This window comes from Jatropha curcas, chromosome 2 (assembly GCF_041381405.1).
Source record: "Jatropha curcas cultivar XTBG-Jc1 chromosome 2, XTBG_Jcur_1.0, whole genome shotgun sequence".
NCBI lineage: Eukaryota > Viridiplantae > Streptophyta > Magnoliopsida > Malpighiales > Euphorbiaceae > Jatropha > Jatropha curcas.
Window position 1 is genome coordinate 8540123 of NC_143152.1, and position 21766 is coordinate 8561888.

Genomic DNA, 21766 nt, shown 5'->3' on the forward strand with positions numbered 1-21766 from the left:
CAGTAGTCTAATAAATTTTTAACATTTTAAAAAAACTTTATTTCACATTTCACAAAAGAGAGAGAAAAAAGATATAAATAAATAATTTTACTTTTCATATGGTGAGGAAAAGTAAGAGATGGGCCTTTCATTAGTCCAAGTTAACCCAAATTCTAACATGTTAGATCCAGTAATTTTAAGACTTCAAACTGTTTGAGAAGTACTGAATGTCAGTAGTAAGTGGGGTTAGAAACGATTGTATGTCCATAACATAATGGACCTCGAAGCCCAAATCCTCTGCTACCAATATAATTGAAGCTTCAGTAATGAACTTCAGCCCAGATTCAAAGGTTTCATTTCTTATACAATTAGGAGGTTTAAATTGTAATTTAAACATTGCTTTTAAGTACTATAAGAGAAATTAAATATTACCAATATTTCAGAAATAACAATTAAGTAAAAAGAAAAATAAATTTAATTCTTTAAACCACGAAATAAGATCAATTTATTATGCTAACATAAAAAGGAAATTACAAAAACGAATTAAGAATGAAAGAAATGCAAAATGCACTAACATTCACAGATTAACTAGAAAAAAAATAAAAATAAAAATTCTTCTTCTAATATTGTGGTTGTCTAATCAAAGTTTATGAAGATCTGATTGCATAGCCATGTACAAAGTTCTCCATCCTTCTTGTGTAGGGTGCACATAGTCCCAGAAGAAAGCAGCATCAGGGTTATCACAAATTGTATACATCTTTTTCCCGTCTACTACATCACCACAAGAATAAGTACTGTTCGTACCCTTGCAACATGGTATCAATGGAGTTGCAAACTTTGTAGTTCCTGAGGATCAAACCGGTTTCATTTAAGGGATACAGAGTGCCGAACCGACACAAAATAGATAGTTATAATAATAATAATAATAAGAAATTGTGGTTACCTGCAGGCTGCTCTCCATTCAACACATTCTTGAAAGCAACATAAAGATCAAGAGTGACAAAAGCGTCACGATTCGCTGTCTGATTTAACTTAGCATTTGTTTCATTGTTCAACTTAGCCACAAGAGTCTCCAACACCATGTTGTGGTAGCTGACAAGTCCATTTCGGGTTTCGTCGCACTCTTTGAAGGAGCCGTCCATGGTGCTTTGAGGAAGACAACCTAAGGGGGCTAACTCGTTCACGGCAACTCTCCTAACTCCCAGTTCATAGATTCTCTTCATGTTCAGAGCAAGCTGATCCACCACTTTGTTAATGAAATCCATAATACCCTATTGATCACATCAATTAATTAATAATTTATTCTCTAATACCACGCATCAAAATAACACTGGGTTATGCATATTATATATATATGTATCTTACATCAGTATTTCCACCATGGTCGATAAGGTAAGTAGAGTAATCATTGCCTGCAAGAGACAAAATGGCTAAAGAGTTGTTTAGATCTCTTTGGGAGTAAATTTTTTCGTTGATCAATTGCTGGAAAAAATCAATTTGGGTAGTCATGTTTGGTTCTGGGAACACTGTATCAAATACTCCTGTGCCTCCATATGCAAAATTAGCTCCAAATATCAATCTATCCATAGCATATTTTCTGAACTTGAATGGAATTGGTGATCTTATCCCAAGAAACCTAGCTGCACATGCAAAAAAATTATTTATTAGGATTGCTTTAATTTCAATAAATATATATTTTATTTGATAGTTTTTGATGAAATAATAATAATAATAACAATAATTTTGCTTATCAAGAAAGAGTAAAGGTGCTTGTGTGAGCTGTTGATTGTTCCAAGTGGCTTTAGGCACTAAAATCTCAAAAATGCTTTCGTAGGAAAGCATTAGCATTTAGCACTAAAGTTGGTGGATTATAACATGTTGAATTGTTACTTTATAAAAAGAGATCACCACTAAAGACTTTTTATAGTCATTATTTTACTATTAAATTTAATAGAGAAAGACTTAGGGATTAGGAGGAAAGCTTTATTAATTAATTAATTAATTAATGTCTCAAATTAATGTTAAAAAAAGTGAGGAAACTTCTACAATCTTTAATTTATTTATTTTTGAAAAGAAACTTCCATTATCTTATGCTTCAAAAACCAAGAAAAATCAAAGAATGAAGTGGTGTGTGTTGTGCGGTAAAAGTAGCTTAGAGCAAAAGAATATTCCATTAAAAAAAAGAAATAAAGAACACTGAAACTTAGCTACAATTACTAATAAATTAACAAAAATGTAGAATCTTTAGGCCATGTGAGGAAGTAATATTAATACTGTAAAGAAAGACTGAAAAAAAAAAAGAAAAGAAAGAAGAAGAAAAAGAAAGTTGGTCCTCAACGTATAATATACGATTTTGCAAGAAAAGCAAAGTGCAAGACTCAGTAGTAATCATCAAAAGTCGGGCAAGCCTGCTTACAAGAGGAACCCACCAGTTGTTACTTGCTTATATCTTTATATATATATATATATATATATATATAAATATATATATTATTTATCGAAACAAAATAAATAAATAAAGTTTAAAAAAAATTAAATCAGATTATTGAAAAAGAGAATGAGAGAGACCCACCCAAAAAATCAGTAAAGACGCGGCCATTGGAGTACCGGCCGGTGGGTTTTCCGGGGTAGGTGATGCCATAAGGTTCTTGCCAAGAACTTGCTAAGGCTTTCATGTTGTTGCCTGTGTCTACGTATGAATCTCCGAAAACAAAGAGCTTTCTTGGCTTGGGGCTAAAGCAGTCGAGACCACCATGCACTCCTCCTATCACTATCACAAACAAAATTTTAAACTTTCTTGAATCAAATTAATTAAGAACCAAGAAAATAAAATGATCGAAATTAATTATTAGTTGTAATTAAATGTACTTATAGAAACCTGATAATAGAAGGAGAAGGAGAGAGCTGGAGAAGAGTAAGGTCTGAACAGTGGCCATAAGGGAGGAATTTGTGGTGTTTAGCGGTGGAGAGAGGGAGGAAATGGTGACAGGTGAAGAGAAAGGGTTGAGCTTACTGTTTTCATATATAGTTGTGAGGTCAGATGCGGTGTGCGTTTTAAAGTACGCTAGGAAATCGGAAGGGTAGGACGTTTTGGACTTGGTAAAAATATTGAAATTATTTTCAATATTTTTTTATTCTGCTATTATTCTAGAATATTAACTGCCTTTGAAATCAAATCTCATGTTTCAAATTAAGATAGATATCATCAATATCTATAATATCAAATTTTCAAATATTCACTCCTTTATTTGAATGGATAATTAAATTATTTTTTCAAATAAGAATTTCAATTTTTAGTTAACAACTAATTATTTTTTAATTGAAAAATATTATTATTGTTATAAAATAATAGGAAAACAGGGAGATAAGTAGAGAGAGAATAGGAAAAGAACACGCAAGTGTATTTATTATTAATGAAAAGTCACACACATATATATATATATAGTCACGACGTAGAACCCTAATAGAGTTTTACACAAATCAGTAAGATAAAGCTCGCAATAATTAAAAATACAGACTTCTAGCCCATATGAGATACTCACTTATTTCATAGTACTCCCATTGGATGTCTATTTTTTGTTGGCTCAAGGGTCAATTTTTAATCTCGGATTTTGATGATTAATACAAAACGAATAAATTTGAAATTATGTTATTTGTGCTAATTTTATTTTATGCAGAATTTCTATGGAAAGGAATCATACAAGGCAAGTCCTACATTGAGTGTGAAGTTTTCGAAGAACCTAGTAGCTAGGAATTTAGGAAACTATGTAGGATAGAGAGAAAATCCATATATGGGCACAAAAATCTTTTTCTCTCAAAAATATTTTTCGGAAAATTAGTTTTCTTCAAAATAATTTATTTTCGAAAATATTCCTTTAAATCAAAAAGATTTATTTTCCTAAAACTAAAGAGATTTCTTCTCTAATGTTTTTGGTAATACAAATCACTCTCTTTTTGGAAATATATTTTGAAAGATCTAATGCATTTAAAATTATTTTCTTACCTTAAAAACGAAAGAGAATCTCTTTGGTTTTAGTAAGAATATCCTTCCGCAAAAATATCTTTCCAAAATAAGCGCTGTCGAAAATCTTTTCTAAAGGAAAGTGAAAATCGAGTTTTATTTTCTTACCAAAAAGGGATGAAATAACTTTTGGTAACAAAGATTTTCAAATCTTCTAAATAAAGGAAAGAAGATATTCTGATTTCAATCTCTTTCCAAAAGGCAACAGCTACTTTGCTTCCTATATAAAGGAACGTTCACGCCTTAAATATTTGGTGAAGTAAAAGTTTTTGTTTTAAAAGCACTCTCTCATTGAACGATTTCTTATCTCTCAAAACTTACTCTCTATCCCCATTTTCTATTCATCTCTACTCTTAACGTTTTCAATATTTGAAGTGAAAAGAATTTTTTACAATTACTTTTGAAAAACAATTCTGTGTTCTAATCGATCTTCTAATCTGATAAAATTGTTTTTCCTGTGCTTATATTATACATCACTCTTATTTTTCAGCAAATATAACCATGTAAATCGAGAAAAATCATCGATAAACAAAAGAACATACTTATGACCTAGGCTAGAAACAATAGGTGCAGGACCCCAGACATCAGAGTGGATTATTTGAAAAGGAGCCATGCTTTTATGTTCAACAGAAGCTAAAGGCATTCTAGATAATTTTCCTAAATTACAAGTAGAACAAGGAGTAAAATCAAAACTAGAACAAGGTAATTTGAAGTCTTTTATTATTTTGGAGACAGTCCTACGATGAGGATGACCCAAGGCAGAATGCCAATCAGAAAACGAAGGGACAATGGCTGTGAGAGCAGATTTGAGAGGTGATCTGAGGGAGTAGATACCATCTTCACTTGGGCCCTGCAGAAGAATTCTCCTGGTAACCTGATCCTTAACAAAGAAACAGTGAGGCCAAAATTCAAAAAAACAACAATTATCAGTGGTGAATTTTGGTACAGATAAAATTTTTTGACAATTTTGGGAACACATAAAGTATCTTTCAGGAGAAGTGGACCATGAGAAGGGATAGTAACTGTACCAGTATGTGAGATTGGAATCCAACACCATTTCCAACATGAAGATTATTAGAACCTTGATACTCTGCAGGGGTGCTTAATGATTGAATGTCCGGGGTGACCTGGTAATTAGCAGCAGTGTCAGGGTGCCAATTAATTTCTGACAAGGAGGTGTTGGAATAATTTGCTAAAGGTGGTGGTGGTTGTGGTAGTACTTGATCATGGGGTAGTAGGGAGAAGGTGGTGGCGGATATGATGCAGGTGGTGGGCAGTTATATGAATAGTTGGCCATTGGTTGTTGACTGGTTCGATTTTGAATGGACTTTTGATATTGCCGTTTATAACGGTGATGACATTTGTCTGCAGTGTGGTTTCTTAAGCCACATATTTGACAAGGGCCTTTGGATTTGGAATTATAATTTTTTTGCCAATTGGAATTAGAATTTGGCAATGGGAGCAGAGGTGGGAGGGAGTTGTTGTTGAATTGGCGAGACACCATATTTGCTTGAGGTGGTTCATGACAGCTTTTTAGAAGGATTTCATGAGCAACATGCTGTCCATGAAGCTCATGGAATGGAATGGGGACGAAGATTCAATGCAGTAATGATATTATGATACTCAAGGCCAATATTTCTATAGATGATGGCATTGAATTCAGCTGTTGAAAGGGGTCGGCCAGCAGCATGTAACTCATCTTTAAGTGCCTTGGCACGTTGGAGATAGGTAGAAATAGATAGGTCATTTTTCTTGAGCTCTTGTAGCTCAATGTGAATTTGAAGTTGTCGGTTTTGAGAGACAGAACCAAAGGCTTTTGCTAAAGCTTGCCAGACATCCTGAGGGGAACTTAACCCAACAATATATGGGAAGACTTCTTCAGAAAGAGAGGAGTGAAGCCAAGAGTGTAAGAGTTGATCTTGTTTGAACCAAGTTGTGTATTCCGGATTAGGAATATCAATAGCTGGGTTGGATGGAGATTTAATTATTTTTGAGGGTGGGGAAGAGCCATCAATAAGATGGTTGAGATTATGATAGTTGAGAAGAGGTTGAAACTGCGTTTTCCATGATAGGTAGTTTGATGATTTTAATTTGACTGAGAACGAATGCTGTGCATTAGTGGGATTAGAAGAAATTTGGTTTGATGAATCAACCATGGTGCTCTGATACCATGTAAATTCAGAATGGAGAAAGAATCTTTTTTTTTTTATGTTTGATTAATGCTTTTTCCACGAAGTATCGTGACTATTAAATAGTCAATTACAAAGGATTACAGCAGCTACAAATTAGGAAGATTATATTCAAAAACAAATCACAGGACTAGCAGGAATCAAGGAAATAACAAATTACAAAAACAGAAAATATTTACAGCATTTGAACAAGTGTATGTGATCACTGAGAGCTGACTAGTTCTCAAATATCTTAACAATAAGTACAATATAATTATAATATAATATAATATTTTCTCAGCCATAAATATCATTAAGGCAATTATACTGTATGTATTGAGATTTCTTTATTCCATATTGAAATCTTAAATATATTTCTCGGGGATTAATTTGCTAGCTTCGAGCATTTTTCAATATTTCATTGATATCATTATCCACCAATCCATATAGAACTCTATAATATTAGTTGAATAAATTTCTCGAGAATTTAACGTTATGCTTCAAGCAACTAAAATCCTTCAGGGATTTTCATAGAAATATCTACATCAAGTCAGTATATAAATAGGCAGCCATTAATTCATTAGACGCATTTAAAATTTTCATAAATTGACATAGTAGTCAAATATCAAGTTATAATTGCATCCACCATATAAAGGTATTTATCCCTATAATCAATGCTAGTTCTTTGCAAAAAACTTGTGCAACAAGTTTGCTTTATATTTTATGATCCCATTTCAATTTCCCACAGATTCATATTTGTATTCTATTGGCTTGACATATCTTGATGCCCATATTAAAATTCAAAGTTTATTTTTTAAGTAAATCAAATGCCGCATGCGTCGTTCTATTTTGCTAATCAATTTTATCTCTATATTCTCTAATAGACAGTACTCAAGATCCTCATTTTTTTCACAATTTCAAGCGCTATATTATATCATCGACATTTATTTTATATTGGTTTTATATTTTTCTTGACATGATATAATTTGTAGACATCTTATAATCTTTATTGATTTCAGGTACTTGAATTTCTTTGGAAAATTTATTAGTCATGTCTAGAAATTTCTTCCACAATATGCTTTTCTAAAGCTTGACTATCTTGAATATTTATTCCTTTTCTTTTTCTAGGATTTTTATCCTTGGAATTGATTGGTCTACTACGCTTCAAGCGTTCCTTTGACTCATTAGCATAGGCAGTTTGTCCTTCAAAGACTTTAATTCTAATAGGAGTATTTACAACTAGTATATGAGATTTAGTTATCTCCTTTTGGATCAATAAATATATCTAGCAACTAATTTGCAATATTTCGCAAATGAATTATCTTTTAAACTTTTAAAATTGCTTGTATAAGGATCAAGATATAATAATGATAAATCTTTTCCAATCAATTATTCTTCTAGCTACTTATTTTCTCCCCCAAATGTCAGGATCCATAACAATTAGCAAATTTGGCCATAAATAACTTCATTATTTTGAAAGTTCTAGATAGATAGATATAAATTCATACCCGACTTATTTTCTAACCTCTTTTGAGGACTCATCTTAGTGCGTTGTGGTGGAACAAATAAAATATATGCCGGACATTCAAAAATCCATGGATGGGTAATATTTGGTTCCTGATCTAAAATCAATTATAAATGGGATAACTTATAATAACTTATTGACCTAATACGAGTAAGTGCTACCACATATAATAGTATGCTGCTCTACAAAAATAGAGAGCTCTGTTTTCATAATAATTGCCTTAAAATTAATTGCAACCATTTAAAAAATAATTCTACTAAATCATTTTTGAGCATAATAAAAGCAATAATTGGTTGCCCTATAATTATTTCAATCGACACATACTATAATCATTAAAGGTCTGATGTTTAAATTCATCATCGTTCTTAAGATAAATTTTCTTGATAGTATAATCTAGAAATTATGTGCTTAATCAAATTATTTGCACAAATAATCTTGCAAACTTCAGATTGCAAGCTAACAATAATATTTACAAACTTCAGGTTGTAAGTTAATAATCATGTAACTATCTTTTGGATACACCTATCATATGTCCAAATAAAGTGATCAATAATTTTCCTTTATATATTGCAAAAAACACAAACACTTCAATTTAAACTCTTGGTGATCGCTCAATAATTAATTTACTTTGAGAACAAACCAAGTATGAAAAATTCATTGGATTTAAAGAAACTTCTGATTCTTCAATAAATATCTATATAATGATTAAATTTTTTCTTTTTAGCATCATCATTGATCGGGATGGTCCTACTGATCATGCCAAATAATAAAGTACTTGAATTTGTAAACTTCCGATTTACAACCATATTTATTTCAATCATTATCTTCATATGATATACATTTTAATAAATATCTTTGCAATAATACATTATGCATAAAATTCATTCCTTTAAGTAATAATATTTGCTCTTCTAGAGTCTTTAAATATTTTTTTTACTACCAAAGCCAAATTTACCTTTCAATATTTTTGGTGTACAACAAGTACATAATCAATATTCATATATGTCATATTATTTGTCCACTTCTAGTGGTAAAATTTAGTCTGAATTATGTGACCACAATAATTGCTAAGATCATTACTTTAAATGTAATCTTATTAATATTCTCAATGACAAATATACATTTGTCATTATTCACACCCAATATAATATATTATTACATTCACTTCAGAGAATGCATCAAATCTAGTTGGATAGACATCGCTACATCCATATATATGTTATTTCATTCACTTCAGGGAATGGAGCAAAATCCAGTTGGGCGGCCTCGTGATCTTTATTAAGATCTCTTTATTTTGCTCAATGATAAAAAAATATGAAATAAATCCAAAATTTATATTAAAATCTTCTCTCTCGATATTGTTATTTCAAGAGCATATTCAAGTTATAAATATCATTGGCAATTCTGGATCAAGGGATAATATAACTCCAAATATCAAGAATATTTTAATTGTATTTAAAATAAATCAATTCTCAAAATTTGTAGCATATGAAAAATATATACTAATATGTAACAATAATAAAATACCATATGAATAATATATATCAATATATAACAACAATTATAATAATAAAATAATAACCTTAATACTACAAAATTATAATCACTTATAGTTTTAGAAGCTTTGCATCAATAAATACATCCATTCATGATGAGACTTTAGTAATTTTACCTTTCTTTTTAAATCATTCTAAAGAACAAACAAATATTTAATTATCAAATATTCAATAGAAGAGAATTATTTCCTTTGGAACTATTTCAATTAGATTCTCAATTAAGTCTCCAAAATCTATTGCATTCAAATATATTCTATTACTTTATATTCATGATAAATAATGCTTGCCCATATAAACTCAAATCATGAAATTAAAAATCAACAATGGAATGACATATATAGCACAAAATACTTACAATAAAATATATGTACTGAGAAATACGAGAATGAAAAAAACCCATATAATAAACTTCTTTTTAGAAGGAAACCCGTGTAATAAACTTTGATGCTATATATTGGATTAACAAATTTAAAAAAAATATTATGGTTACAATAACGTAAATTAATGATTCAAATACATATAGTTGCCAAATAATTGTTGGCCAAGAAAAAGTGTACTTTGTGGCACTATATAGTTTAGTCTAAAAACAAAATAAATTCATAAGTTTAGATAGGACATGGCTATGTAAAGTGGTTTTCTATTCGGCCTATAAAAATCAATGGTTAATCTTTGTTTTCTCGCCTATAAAGTGATGTGAAATATAGTTGTATCTTTTTCCTGAACTAACAAAGCAATGACTGTGAAATAATATATCAAATTGTTTATAGCTAAATAATTTATGTTATTTTATAAAGCCAAAAACAAAGATAAAAAAAATCGTGACTGCTTTCCTTAATATAAAATTATTAGCAGAATAACATCACATATATTTAGGAAGAAAATCAGCAACTAAATCAGCAACAATATCTTTCATCATAATTAGTTTATTTGTTACCATAATTAGATATGCCTTTTACTATATTAGACTATGATGTATACAGAATTCATATATGAAAAATAATATTCTTCTTGATTCTTCTTAGCAAACATGGTATCAGGGCAGTGTTATGATCTGGGACCAATAACTTAGTGCTCATCATCTACCCTTTACCTGTAAAAGCCACAACCGATTTCCAAACCCCAATTCCTTAACCTGAAAAAAAAAAAAAACCAAGAACAATGTCAGAAAAATCAGAAACCTCAAATTACACAGGAAATCAGACACCACCTGATGATTAAATCCTCCAGTTAGCCAGTCTTCTACGAAATGGACTGGGTAATCAACAAGCCATTGAATCTAATTCTGGCAATCTGTCAATTGGATTCAAACTCAAAGGTGATAATTATCCGTTATCGGCACGTCTCATGCAGATGGTAATTGGTGGGAGAGGAAGAGCACATCATCTCATCGGAATGCCACTAGAAACTTCTGATCCAACATTTGAGAGATGGGAATAATTGGATTAGAATGTTTTTATGTGGATTATTCAGAACATCGAATCCAACTTAATCAACAATGTTGCACAATATCCAATAGCCAAATCCCTGTGGAATGGGTTAGCAATAACATATGGAAGTGGTGTAGATTCTCTTCAAACATATGATCTACACCGAAAAGCAAGCACAATCCGGCAAGGTCAGGAAACTCTAGAAAATCTTTGGAACAAACTACAAAGCATGTGGATGAGTATAGACCGAAAACAACCAAATCCTATGAAGGATCCAAAAGACATCATCAAATTCAATAAATTTATTGGAGAACAGAGACTATACCAGTTCCTTACTGCCATTGATGATAAATATGTAGCTATCAGGAGAGATATCTTGAAGTAGGAACCTCTTCCCTTAATAGAGTTTGCCTACGCCATTGTTCGTAGAGAGGCCGTTAGGCTCCAGATTCTGAAACCGGCAACCACCAGCGACGTAGACACATCATCGGGAGGCATAGGGATGGGACTGGCTGTCAAAATAATAGGGGACCGAAGCAGATTTGGATCGCTTGTGGGACGGGATCGCGACCACTCAGATTCCACCGAAAAACAGTGGAAACAATACTCCAGTGCACACATTGTGGGATGAAAAAACATACCCGAGAAACATGTTTCCAGTTGGTGGGTTATCCTGATTGGTGGGAGGATAATCACAAACCGAATAAAGGTAAGCGGAGCAAGGCGGTTGCCACTGTGGGCATCCCGGAGGCCACCGTCAACAACGGCAGCGGCCAAGAGAGAGATAAAGGGATCAGCAGTTCTGGGCAGCAAGGGTTTGCTACAATGGGAGGCGGTGTGAACCCTAGCAGAGAAGAGAAACTAGGTCAAGGAGAGAAAGGAAAAATAACGGACTGGATTTTTGGTTGCGGGTCTACCAACACAATGGCACATGATCCATCAGATATTATTGGTCCAGTTTTGCCCTCAAAAACTCATGTTCAAACTGCAAATGGGGATTTGTCAGAAGTTAAAGGAGAAGGATCAATTGTTATTAGCCCTACATTAAAATTAAAAAATTGCCTCTATGTTCCATCATTGTCTTGCAAGCTTTTGTCTATAAGTCATGTGACTCAAGAATTAAATTGTGTGGTCCTAATGTGCCCACATTTTTGCCTTTAGCAGGACATTCATACGGGGGAGATCATTGGGCGTGGTACTGAGTACGGAGGTCTCTACTATGTTGATGAAGTGGATCACAAGAGTACTGTTTTGATGGCTCATGGGACTAATGATCGCCAAATTTGGCTATGGCATCATCGGCTATGTCATTCATCCCTTAGTTATCTTCGTTTTTTGTTTCCTGCACTTTTTAAGAATAAAGATACTCATTTATCATGTGAGACTTGCATTTTGGCAAAAAGTCATCAGGTATCATTTAGCCCACGTAACACTAGAGTTAAACCAATTTTTTCCTTGATACATTCTGATGTATGGGGACTGCTTCATACCCAAATAATAGTGGTTTTCAGTACTTTGCGTTGTTTGTTGATGATTATTCTCGCATGACTTAGGTATATTTTATGAAACAAAAGTCTGAAGTGCATGACAAATTTGTTGCCTTTTTTCGAATGATACAAACTCAGTTTAATCGACAAATTCAAATTCTTCGTTCGGATAATGGTGGAGAATATGTGAATGGTGGCATGAAAACTTTTTTCCACGAAAATGGTCTAATCCACCAAACCTCCTATCCTCACACGCCTCAACAAAATGGAGTTGCAGAACATAGGAATCGCACCCTTCTTGAAATGACCCGAGCAATGATGATTGAATCCAAGCTACCCAAGTATTTCTAGCCAGAAGCTCTTGCCACATCAGCCTATCTGCTTAACTGCCTGCCTACAAAAATTCTTGATCACAAAACACCACTTTAAGTTCTTGAAACCCAAACCGACATCCCACAAGCCTTAACCCTACCACCACGAGTATTTGGATGTTCAGTTTTTGTCCACATTCTAAAAACGAAACGGACTAAGCTAGATCCCTATGTTGTTAAATGTATTTTTGTGGGATATGCACTTCATCAGAAGGGGTACCGGTGCTATAATCCTGATAATCGGCGCATTTATGTAACCATAGATTGTGACTTTCTTGAGACAGAATATTACTACCTTACCCAACCTAGTGCTCAGGGGAAGAACAATAGTGACCCACTAAGTTGGCTAAGTGGTGTGACTCTATCAAACAATTCAGATGCAGAGGTTTTAGATACTTTGGAGATTCCTTTTGAGCCACTCATCAACCAGGAACAGACCAATGTCAACATGCCCCCTAGTGATACTCCTTCGAATGATGTTCAACAAGAGGTAAGTGAATCACCTGTCTCAACTGTACCTACTTTTGTTTATAATGATGTTTTACAAAATGTTAATCCCATCATGGAAGAATTAGAGGAAGATAGTAGACGTGTTCTGCCCCACAAAAGTACTAGAGGTATTCGACCAAGACGATACTCACCAGAACATGTTTCAAGAACTGCTAGATATCCTGTGGGAAATTTAGTAAGGGGATTATCTCAGAAGCAGCAAAAGTCTTTACTGCAACATTGTACAACGAAGAAATTCCAAGAACCACGCAAGAGGCCAAACAAAAAAAAGGAGTGGTGGTTAGCAATGAACGCAGAAATGGATGCTCTTGAAAAAAATGGTACATGGGAAAAGTGTAAGCTTCTAGCAGGAAAAAAAACCAGTTGGGTGAAGATGGGTCTTCATCATCAAACATAAAGCTGACGAAACCATAGAAAGATATAAAGCTCGACTTGTGGCAAAAGGATATACACAGATGTATGGAATAGACTATTCTGAAACTTTTTCTCCAATGGAAAAATTTGATACAATTCGAGTTTTATTCTCAATAGCAGCAAACAATGACTAGCCTCTTCATCAGTTTGATGTAAAGAATGCCTTTCTTCATGGAGATTTGAAAGAAGAGGTGTACATGGAAGCTCCACCAGCTTTCTCTAGTGAATTTAAGGGAAATGAAGTTTGTAGACTTTGGAAGGCAATTTATGGACTTAAACAGTCTCCACGGGCCTGGTTTGGGAGATTCATAGTAGCAATGAAGCAGTATAGTTATAAGCAGAGTAACTCAGATCATACTCTTTTCTTGAAGAAGAGAGGGACCCTAATCACATGTCTGATAATTTATGTTGATGATATGATCATAACAGGGAGTGATGTGGAAGAAATTGCAAAACTTCATCAAAACCTATTCAAAGAGTTTGAGATGAAAGACTTAGGTGGGTTGAAATATTTCTTGGGAATAGAGGTTTTGCGGTCTGACAAAGGAATCTTTATATCTCAAAGAAAATATGTTCTTGACTTACTTACAGAAATTGGGATGGTCGATTGCAAACCAGCGGATACCCCAATACAAGTCAACCATGGGCTTCGAAGTGTAACAAATGGAAAATTGGCAAATAAAGAACGGTACCAATGATTAGTTGGAAAGTTAATTTATTTATCTCATACTAGACCAGATATAGCTTATGTTGTGGGAGTTGTAAGTCAATTTATGCACCAACCACAGGAGGATCATATGGAGGCAGTCATGAGGATTATGCGATATTTGAAGGGCACACCGGGAAATGGGATCATATTTAAGAAAAATGGACATCTGGATATTGAAGCGTACACTGATGCAGATTGGGCAGGAAATCCAAATGATAGAAGATCTACTTCAGGATACTTTACTCTGGTCGGTGGGAATCTAGTAACTTGGAGGAGTAAGAAACAAAAGGTGGTGGCGCTCTCCAGTGCTAAAGCAGAATTCAGGGGAGTTGCTAAGGGATTGCAGAAATTTTGTGGATTAAGAAGCTGATGACTGAAATTGGTTTTCCCCCAAAACTTCCAAATATGCTAAAATGTAATAACAGGGTAGCAATAAGCATCTTCGAGAACCCTATACAACATGACAGAACAAAACATGTGGAAGTGGATCGACACTTTATTAAGGAAATTGAAGGTGGCATCATAGAACTTCCATTTGTTAGATCAGAAGACCAACTAGCAGATATTCTTACAAAAGTTGTGACAGGGCTAGTGTTCAATGAAGTGTTGTGCAAGTTGAATATCGGGAATCCCACTATTCAACTTGAGGGGGGAGTATTAGCAAAATAAAATCACATATATTTAGGAAGAAAATCAGAAACTAAATCAGCAACAATATCTTTCATCATATTTAGTTTATTTGTTACCATAATTAGATATGCCTTGTACTATATTAGACTATGATGTATACATAATTCATATATGAAAAATAATATTCTTCTTGATTCTTCTTGGCAAACAAAAATAGCCATATACATACATATAAAATTAAAATTATTTATTTTCGTTCAATAACGGATCTATCTATTATAAATTAATTATAGTAATTATTTTTCAAAAATATATAAAATTACCTCATGAAGTCCAACAATCTTGTATATACGAATCTTGACTTTGGTTGTCGCAAACCATAAGTTATCCTGCGATTTGATCAAAAGAGCGATGCAACGAAAATCGAACTGATAGAACGAAATTGTGCTGATAACTTGTTATAAAATCTTTATCGTCAAATAAAATTTTTCTCGCAAATTACACTTTTAACTCTATCCATAAAATTAATTATTCTAATAGTTGTAAACTGTTTTTTTGCCAGCAACTTTTCATCAAATGTTAAAGGAGCAATGTTATGCCACCAAACTTTATAAATAATAGGAATAATATTTTGACCAAATTATAACACTAAATCCAATTTGAAAAGTTATTTTTCAAACATGGTCTTTATATTTTGATTGACATTTCACAATTTATGAATAAAATGTTTTGGTATTTAGCTGATCTAGGTTTTATTTGTTTCCGTAAAATAACTTGTAGGAAAATATTTTTTACAATTTTCCTTTGTTTTGGGCGATTCAGGTAAATAACTTCTCATCTTAAAGAGCGTAAAACATTTTTCGGACTTTGACAAACTTATTATAACCTTATAAATCCATATTTTGTTAATTTATTAATCATCGGTAGCCACTACCACCACTCACCGTTCACTACCACTGGCCACCTTCAACCACCACAACCGGCCATCACCCACAACCGGCCATCACCCACCACCACCACCGGTCGCTTACGACTTTCATAATTTATCTTTTCTTTTTTTGCATTATTCTTATATTTAATAATAAAATTTATAAAATATGAAATTTATATTACTAGTATTTTTATTTTTATTATCTTATGAGTTAACAATCTTAATATTTTTAATTAATTTTCAAATTGCAACCAAACAATGGAAAATAAGTCATTTACTATTTTTCTTGAAAAATATATTTCAAATGTAAGTTATTTTCTGGAAATAAATGGATGCCTAATTGCAAAAGAAAACTTTGGTGTTTTTCTGTTCATTTCTATTAAAAGCTATATACCATTGTTAAATAAAAACAAATGTTGGATTTTTTTTTATTATTCATTAACTATGCAATTGACTATAAATGAACTTATATATTTTCTTAACCCTAAACTTAGTTTTATACAAAAACATATCCTAAAATATTCATTTGCCTAATCTTATTTTTCTTTTGTGCAGGGTATTTCTTTTATCAATAATATGAAGTGAAAATTATGAAGTAGCAAACTTTGTATGGAAACAAATCTATTGTGATTTTACTCAATAATATGAGGAGCAAAAAAACTTGCTAACTTGTGAGATATTGGAGAAAAATTAATTATTATGTATGAAAATTTTAAGATATTACATAAAAACATTAATTATTTTAGTTAAGCCTAGCAATGGAGAATATTATAGCACATCTTTTTGTTAATATTTTCAAAGCTAACTGGTTAAAGCATTGGGAGTGTTATACATGGTTAACCTATCTTCTGGCTTGGTTCACAATAGGAGTGTTAAAACTGAATTTTTTTACAAATTAGAAAAAATAAAAAAAAATTACAATGCAAACAAAGTCTATATCGGGATCCAAACAAAAAAAGTTTCGTTAGTATATTTATAATTTGAAAATATTACAGGGTTATGAAAATTAAAATAAAACATAAAATAACAACAAGAAGTAAATTTTTTTTTTTCATATTTATTTATATTCCTTCTTATACCCCAAACTAGTCATAGTACCACGCTTCCCGCACAGGTATTTATAAATTGCTTGAATTACTTTTCATTATATGATGTAATATTTTGAAAAATTTTTAATTTGTAGCTTCATGTTAAAATCTAATTGAAAGTGTTTTTGATAAAATGCTAGGAAATAATAATAAATAAAATTTACTTTTACCATTTATTTCAAATTTTATTATAATCATGTGATATATTAAAAGATCAGCAATATTTTGGATCAATATTTTCGTTAGCTTAATAGTGTCTCGTGATGGAAAAGAATATTAAGAAAATAGATTATGAATTTTTTATATTTTATATATTATTTTAAATTGCCAAAAAAACACAGTTTTTTATGTGAAAGAATTCAATTGCTACTGTCTTTTTATGCTAAATTACTCTTTTATTAATTCTTTAAATAACAATGCTTACGCAATGGAAGTAAGAGTAAAGTTAAAAAATATATATACTCCTAAAATTTTTTAAAATAAAAAAATAAAGTAGAAAAAAATAAAATTTTTGAAAGGAGTAATATATATCTATGATTAGGATTGGGTGAAATGCTTGAATTCAATTCAAGTTCAAACTTTGCATGGTCTACTAGCATATGTTTGAATGATTATTTTATAGTTAGTCTAGGATGTGGAAGGTCAAGAGCCTTCAACTTTAAAAAAAAAAAAAAAAAAAAAAAAAAAAAAGAATTTTAGATATATTTTAATTGATCAATATGCAAGTAGATTAGTAAAAGTAAACAAATCTATATATATACACACGAAAGCTGAAATAAATAGAAGGTTTAAGGCATTCTTTTTATTAAGCATTTTATTTTAATTTTTTTTTTTTAGAAAATTTATAATTTTTTTTTATTTTTCTATATTTTGATTGGTCAACTTAATTTTTCAATTTAATATGTAGTGTTGGTAATTAATAACTTTTTGAATCTATAATCTTATCAAACTATCTCACCTAATCAAACTAGAACTGTAAAATCTAGCTAAATTTTTTTTAATTGAATGCATTATATAATCTAATCTCTACCTCTTAAGTAATTCACAAATAATTACCTACTGCCATACTGCGAGATGGGCCATCTCCTTGGCACTTTTCATTCTTTTACGCATTCTTGGTGTTTGATTGATTAAAATTTGGATGGCTATTAATTCTACACTAATGTAATGTAATTTTTATAATGATGACAGTTTAACTAATGGGTATTAATCTTAGTTTTAGACGTTTTTTAAACTTACAAGTATTGTTTCTATTGGTGAAAAATTCTACTGGTACACTGAGAAGAAATTTATCAAGTCCATTCAACTACAATAGCCAGAAATTAAGGTAGAAAAGTTGATAAATCGATTCAAGCCAAACTGTATGTTTTCACACTAAACTCTTTCGTCTGCTTCTTGCTGGCTTTTGCAGATGAGCTTCTCAACCATGCTATGTCTCTCTTGCCAAAACCAGCTTCTGTGATGTTGACGTTATTTAATGCTTATGCATCATCAGTAACTATTTGTCTATCAATAGCCCTTTTTTATATTATTTGTCAACAAATCAATTATATGTACTTATTTTATCTCCCTAATTTTCTCCCCTTCCATCTTTTTTTCTATATATATCACTTATTATGTCCACGTTTCTTTGAAACCTATACTTATATTAATTACAATAATTTTTAAACTCACCAAATTTAAATTTAAATATCATTAGTTCAATTGGAGTTTAACATTATTTGTGAGTATTATACAATGATATAAATTGGTGTAGTTTTGGGTGAACATAAATTAATTTGAGAATCCTTCCAATCATAATTTTTTTAATTTATTAATTTATTTTATTGTTCTATAATTTGATTCAATGTTAAATATATTTTTAAAGTTTATTTATGATGAAGATATTTTATAGTTTATTATGAGTTTGAAATTTTTAAAAATTTATTTTTATTTTTATTTTTATTTTTATTGCACTTGATTGGGTATACTTTTTTTTATAATTAATTTATAATTAATAGATATATATAATTATAAATTTGAAATTAAACTAATTTATAATTAATAATTACATAGATAATCATAACTTTAAAATTTTTTATTTTTGATCTGCTGTTGAGTGTTTTTAATTAATAGTATACATATAGATAGCTGACTTCAAAATTAATTTACTCAAAAATACATATAGAAATAAATTTTACTCAAAATACTTCCAATCATTTTTATTGTTAGTCTTAATTTAAAGATATAAATTAAAAATCCTAACAACATAATTCAATAAAAGTAATTATTCAAATGATTTATAATATTTTCGCACGAAACGCAAAATCACGATTAGTTTTATTTATAAAGATCAAGGATTTGAAACTGAGAATCTCTATAATTTGGAAAGACTTTTTCTAAACATTATCCTCAATCCGAGCATGAAAACAGTTGAAACAAATTGAGTGATAGACATATTTTTTTTTCTTAATAAAAAAGTATCTACAACATATGTTAGTTTAAGAGTGAGCATTCTGCCGATTCGGCCGATTTGAATAATATTTTTAATTGAAATTTTTTTTGCTTTAACCGGATTTAACTGAATCGTTTTAACCGAATTAATTTTGATCATTAATCGAATCGAAGTTAAGGAAATTGAAAAATCTAATTAACTCAACTAATTTAACTGAAGTTTGTGATTAACCGACTTCAACCGTATTACAAATTAATCTGAATTACTAATCACTACTTAATCAAAATAAACATTGAAATATTTTTAATTTTTAATTTTATTATCTAATTAATCAAAATGACATAGTTTTGAGAGTTGGTTAATTTGATTAATTCGGTTTGATTAATTTTTAACCAGACTTTTAACCGACCACTGAAAATTTAATTTTTTTAATCGAACATTTATTCACCAAATCAAATTAGTTGAATTAGCCGAACCGAATACTCACCCCTACGTTAGTTACTGTATTTGGCTTGAAATAATTTTTTTTTTCTTTTCTTCTATATTAGTTATTTATTTTTTTTCAATTTTCAGTCGATAGATATTTTTAAAGAATTTAAAGGAAAAATTATCATTGGTAAAGTTCAATTATGACGTGGAAAATATGAATGAGATTTGGGATTTGATATCTGTGAGTTCATGTGCATGGAGATAAACAAACATTATAAAGTTCCACAAATTAAGAGGAAAATGGTATTAAAACATAAATCTAATGATAAAACAACGTATAATTTATGTGTACATCGAGTGATTAATTAATTTTGCTTCCAATAAAATACAATTTCATTGAAAATACAAAGAAAAGAAATACAAAATAAAAATTAATTAAAATACCTATTATTGAAAGGGGTAATCTTAATAACAAGGCCAGGGAAAACATCATCTGGGTCATGAATGTGAGGATTTTCTTCAACGATGTATGGATCTCCACATTTTTCACTAATGGAATGCAATGTTTCTCCTTCTCTTACCACATATATCTCATCACAACCCTTATTTACAACAAAGCCATTCTGGTTTTTCATCACAAATTCACTTTCACTAACTTCACAGCAACTCAAAATCATCAGTATTGCCATTAACAAAGCACAGTACCAAGAAATCTTCTCTGCCAATATAGTTGATGAAGAAACACCCACCATTTTCTTGATTCTTGGTTTTGGTTTTAACTTTTAGAAGCTTTTGCTTAAAGAAATATTTATATGAGGGTATTGAGGTTTCTTGGTAGATATCGGTGAAGGAAAAAAGGGATAATGATTGGTTTTTGAAGTGGGAGGTATAAGCTTCTGGCGGGAGTTGAGAGGAGTACTTCAGTGTGGTTGGTGATTCAAAATAAGAAGAGGAAAGAGTTGGTTAACTGCTTTTATTTAATGGGTTTGGTTCTTGGTTCCTTTCTCTCATCTTCAAGTTTCAACAATATTGCCTCCATAACTTTGACCTTCTAACTTTCATGTATAACAGAAAAAAAATAAATCTCCAGATTAATGGTGTTAAAGTCATCAGCGAGGGCTATAAAATTTTTATGTTTAGACTTAAAAGTCCAGTCAACCAATAATAAAAATAATAAGAAGAAGAAGAAGAAGAAGAAGGTTCTTCTTATATATAAAGATTTATAAACAGAATGATATTTTGATTGATAAAAATATAAAAAGATTGGGAAAATTGAGTGTATTTATTACTCATATATAGTTTAAAAAAAAAAAAAGTTAATAGTAGTTGATTGTTATTTTAAAAAAGTTAATAATAGTAATTTTCTCAAATTCTCGCACACCAAATTATTGCTTGAATTTGTGCTTTAGGGTAAATTGATCGTGAATTATAAGTTCATGGGATAAATTGAACCAAAAAATTAATTTCATAGCTTTTTGTTCTTGAATAATAAATTTAGGAAAGCAAATTAGGTTTTATTCCTTGATTTATTTAAGAAAAAATATAGGGATTTTGCTTATCTTAGATATGAATTGTGTCGATTTATTGAAAATATGATTTTATTTTTGTTTAAAAAAGAAAAGAGAAAAGAATAAAAAAAAAGTTTTATGTGTTGATTAACAATTCAAGGTAATAATATAAAATAATGAAGTTAATGAATAATTTTAATTATTTTGGTGAGCGGTATGCATGAATCAAAGTCAATCTGAGGGTTACACTTCAACATAAAAGTAAGTAAGGATAAGGACACCATAGTAATTATCTTGGTGAGTTTGTTTACGTTACCGCGGTGAATTTTTGTATTATTGGTTTTGCATTTTGGTTGAAGAAGGTGGGCCATCTACGGATTGGTTATTCGGTTTTATCCCTAAGGAATTGAGGCTTTTTTGTGTTTTTTTAGGGTGTTTCCGACGCGTGGATAGTGATTTCACGATTCTACCCTTAGGACATGTATTGACAGTTTTAACCTGTCAGATCTCATTTGGAACCATTTTACCCTTATTATTATGAAGTTGGAGAAATTAAAATGTGAAGAAAGCAATTACCAC

The 21766-nt window shown here is 30.9% G+C and overlaps 2 protein-coding genes across 2 annotated transcripts; both read right to left on the reverse strand.

The window, feature by feature from the left end:
- Window positions 1-452: 452 nt before the first annotated feature.
- On the reverse strand, window positions 453-3017 carry LOC105629477 (GDSL esterase/lipase At5g03610). Its single transcript, XM_012211080.4, has 5 exons — window positions 2858-3017; window positions 2552-2749; window positions 1345-1619; window positions 923-1250; window positions 453-825 (listed from the first exon to the last, which is right to left on the reverse strand). The coding sequence occupies exons 1-5, from the start codon at window positions 2913-2915 to the stop codon at window positions 620-622; spliced, it is 1065 nt and encodes a 354-aa protein (XP_012066470.1). The 5' UTR covers window positions 2916-3017; the 3' UTR covers window positions 453-619.
- Window positions 3018-19959: 16942 nt separating this feature from the next.
- On the reverse strand, window positions 19960-20538 carry LOC105629522 (uncharacterized). The gene has a single exon (XM_012211130.4). The coding sequence runs from the start codon at window positions 20429-20431 to the stop codon at window positions 20111-20113; it is 321 nt and encodes a 106-aa protein (XP_012066520.1). The 5' UTR covers window positions 20432-20538; the 3' UTR covers window positions 19960-20110.
- Window positions 20539-21766: the final 1228 nt, after the last annotated feature.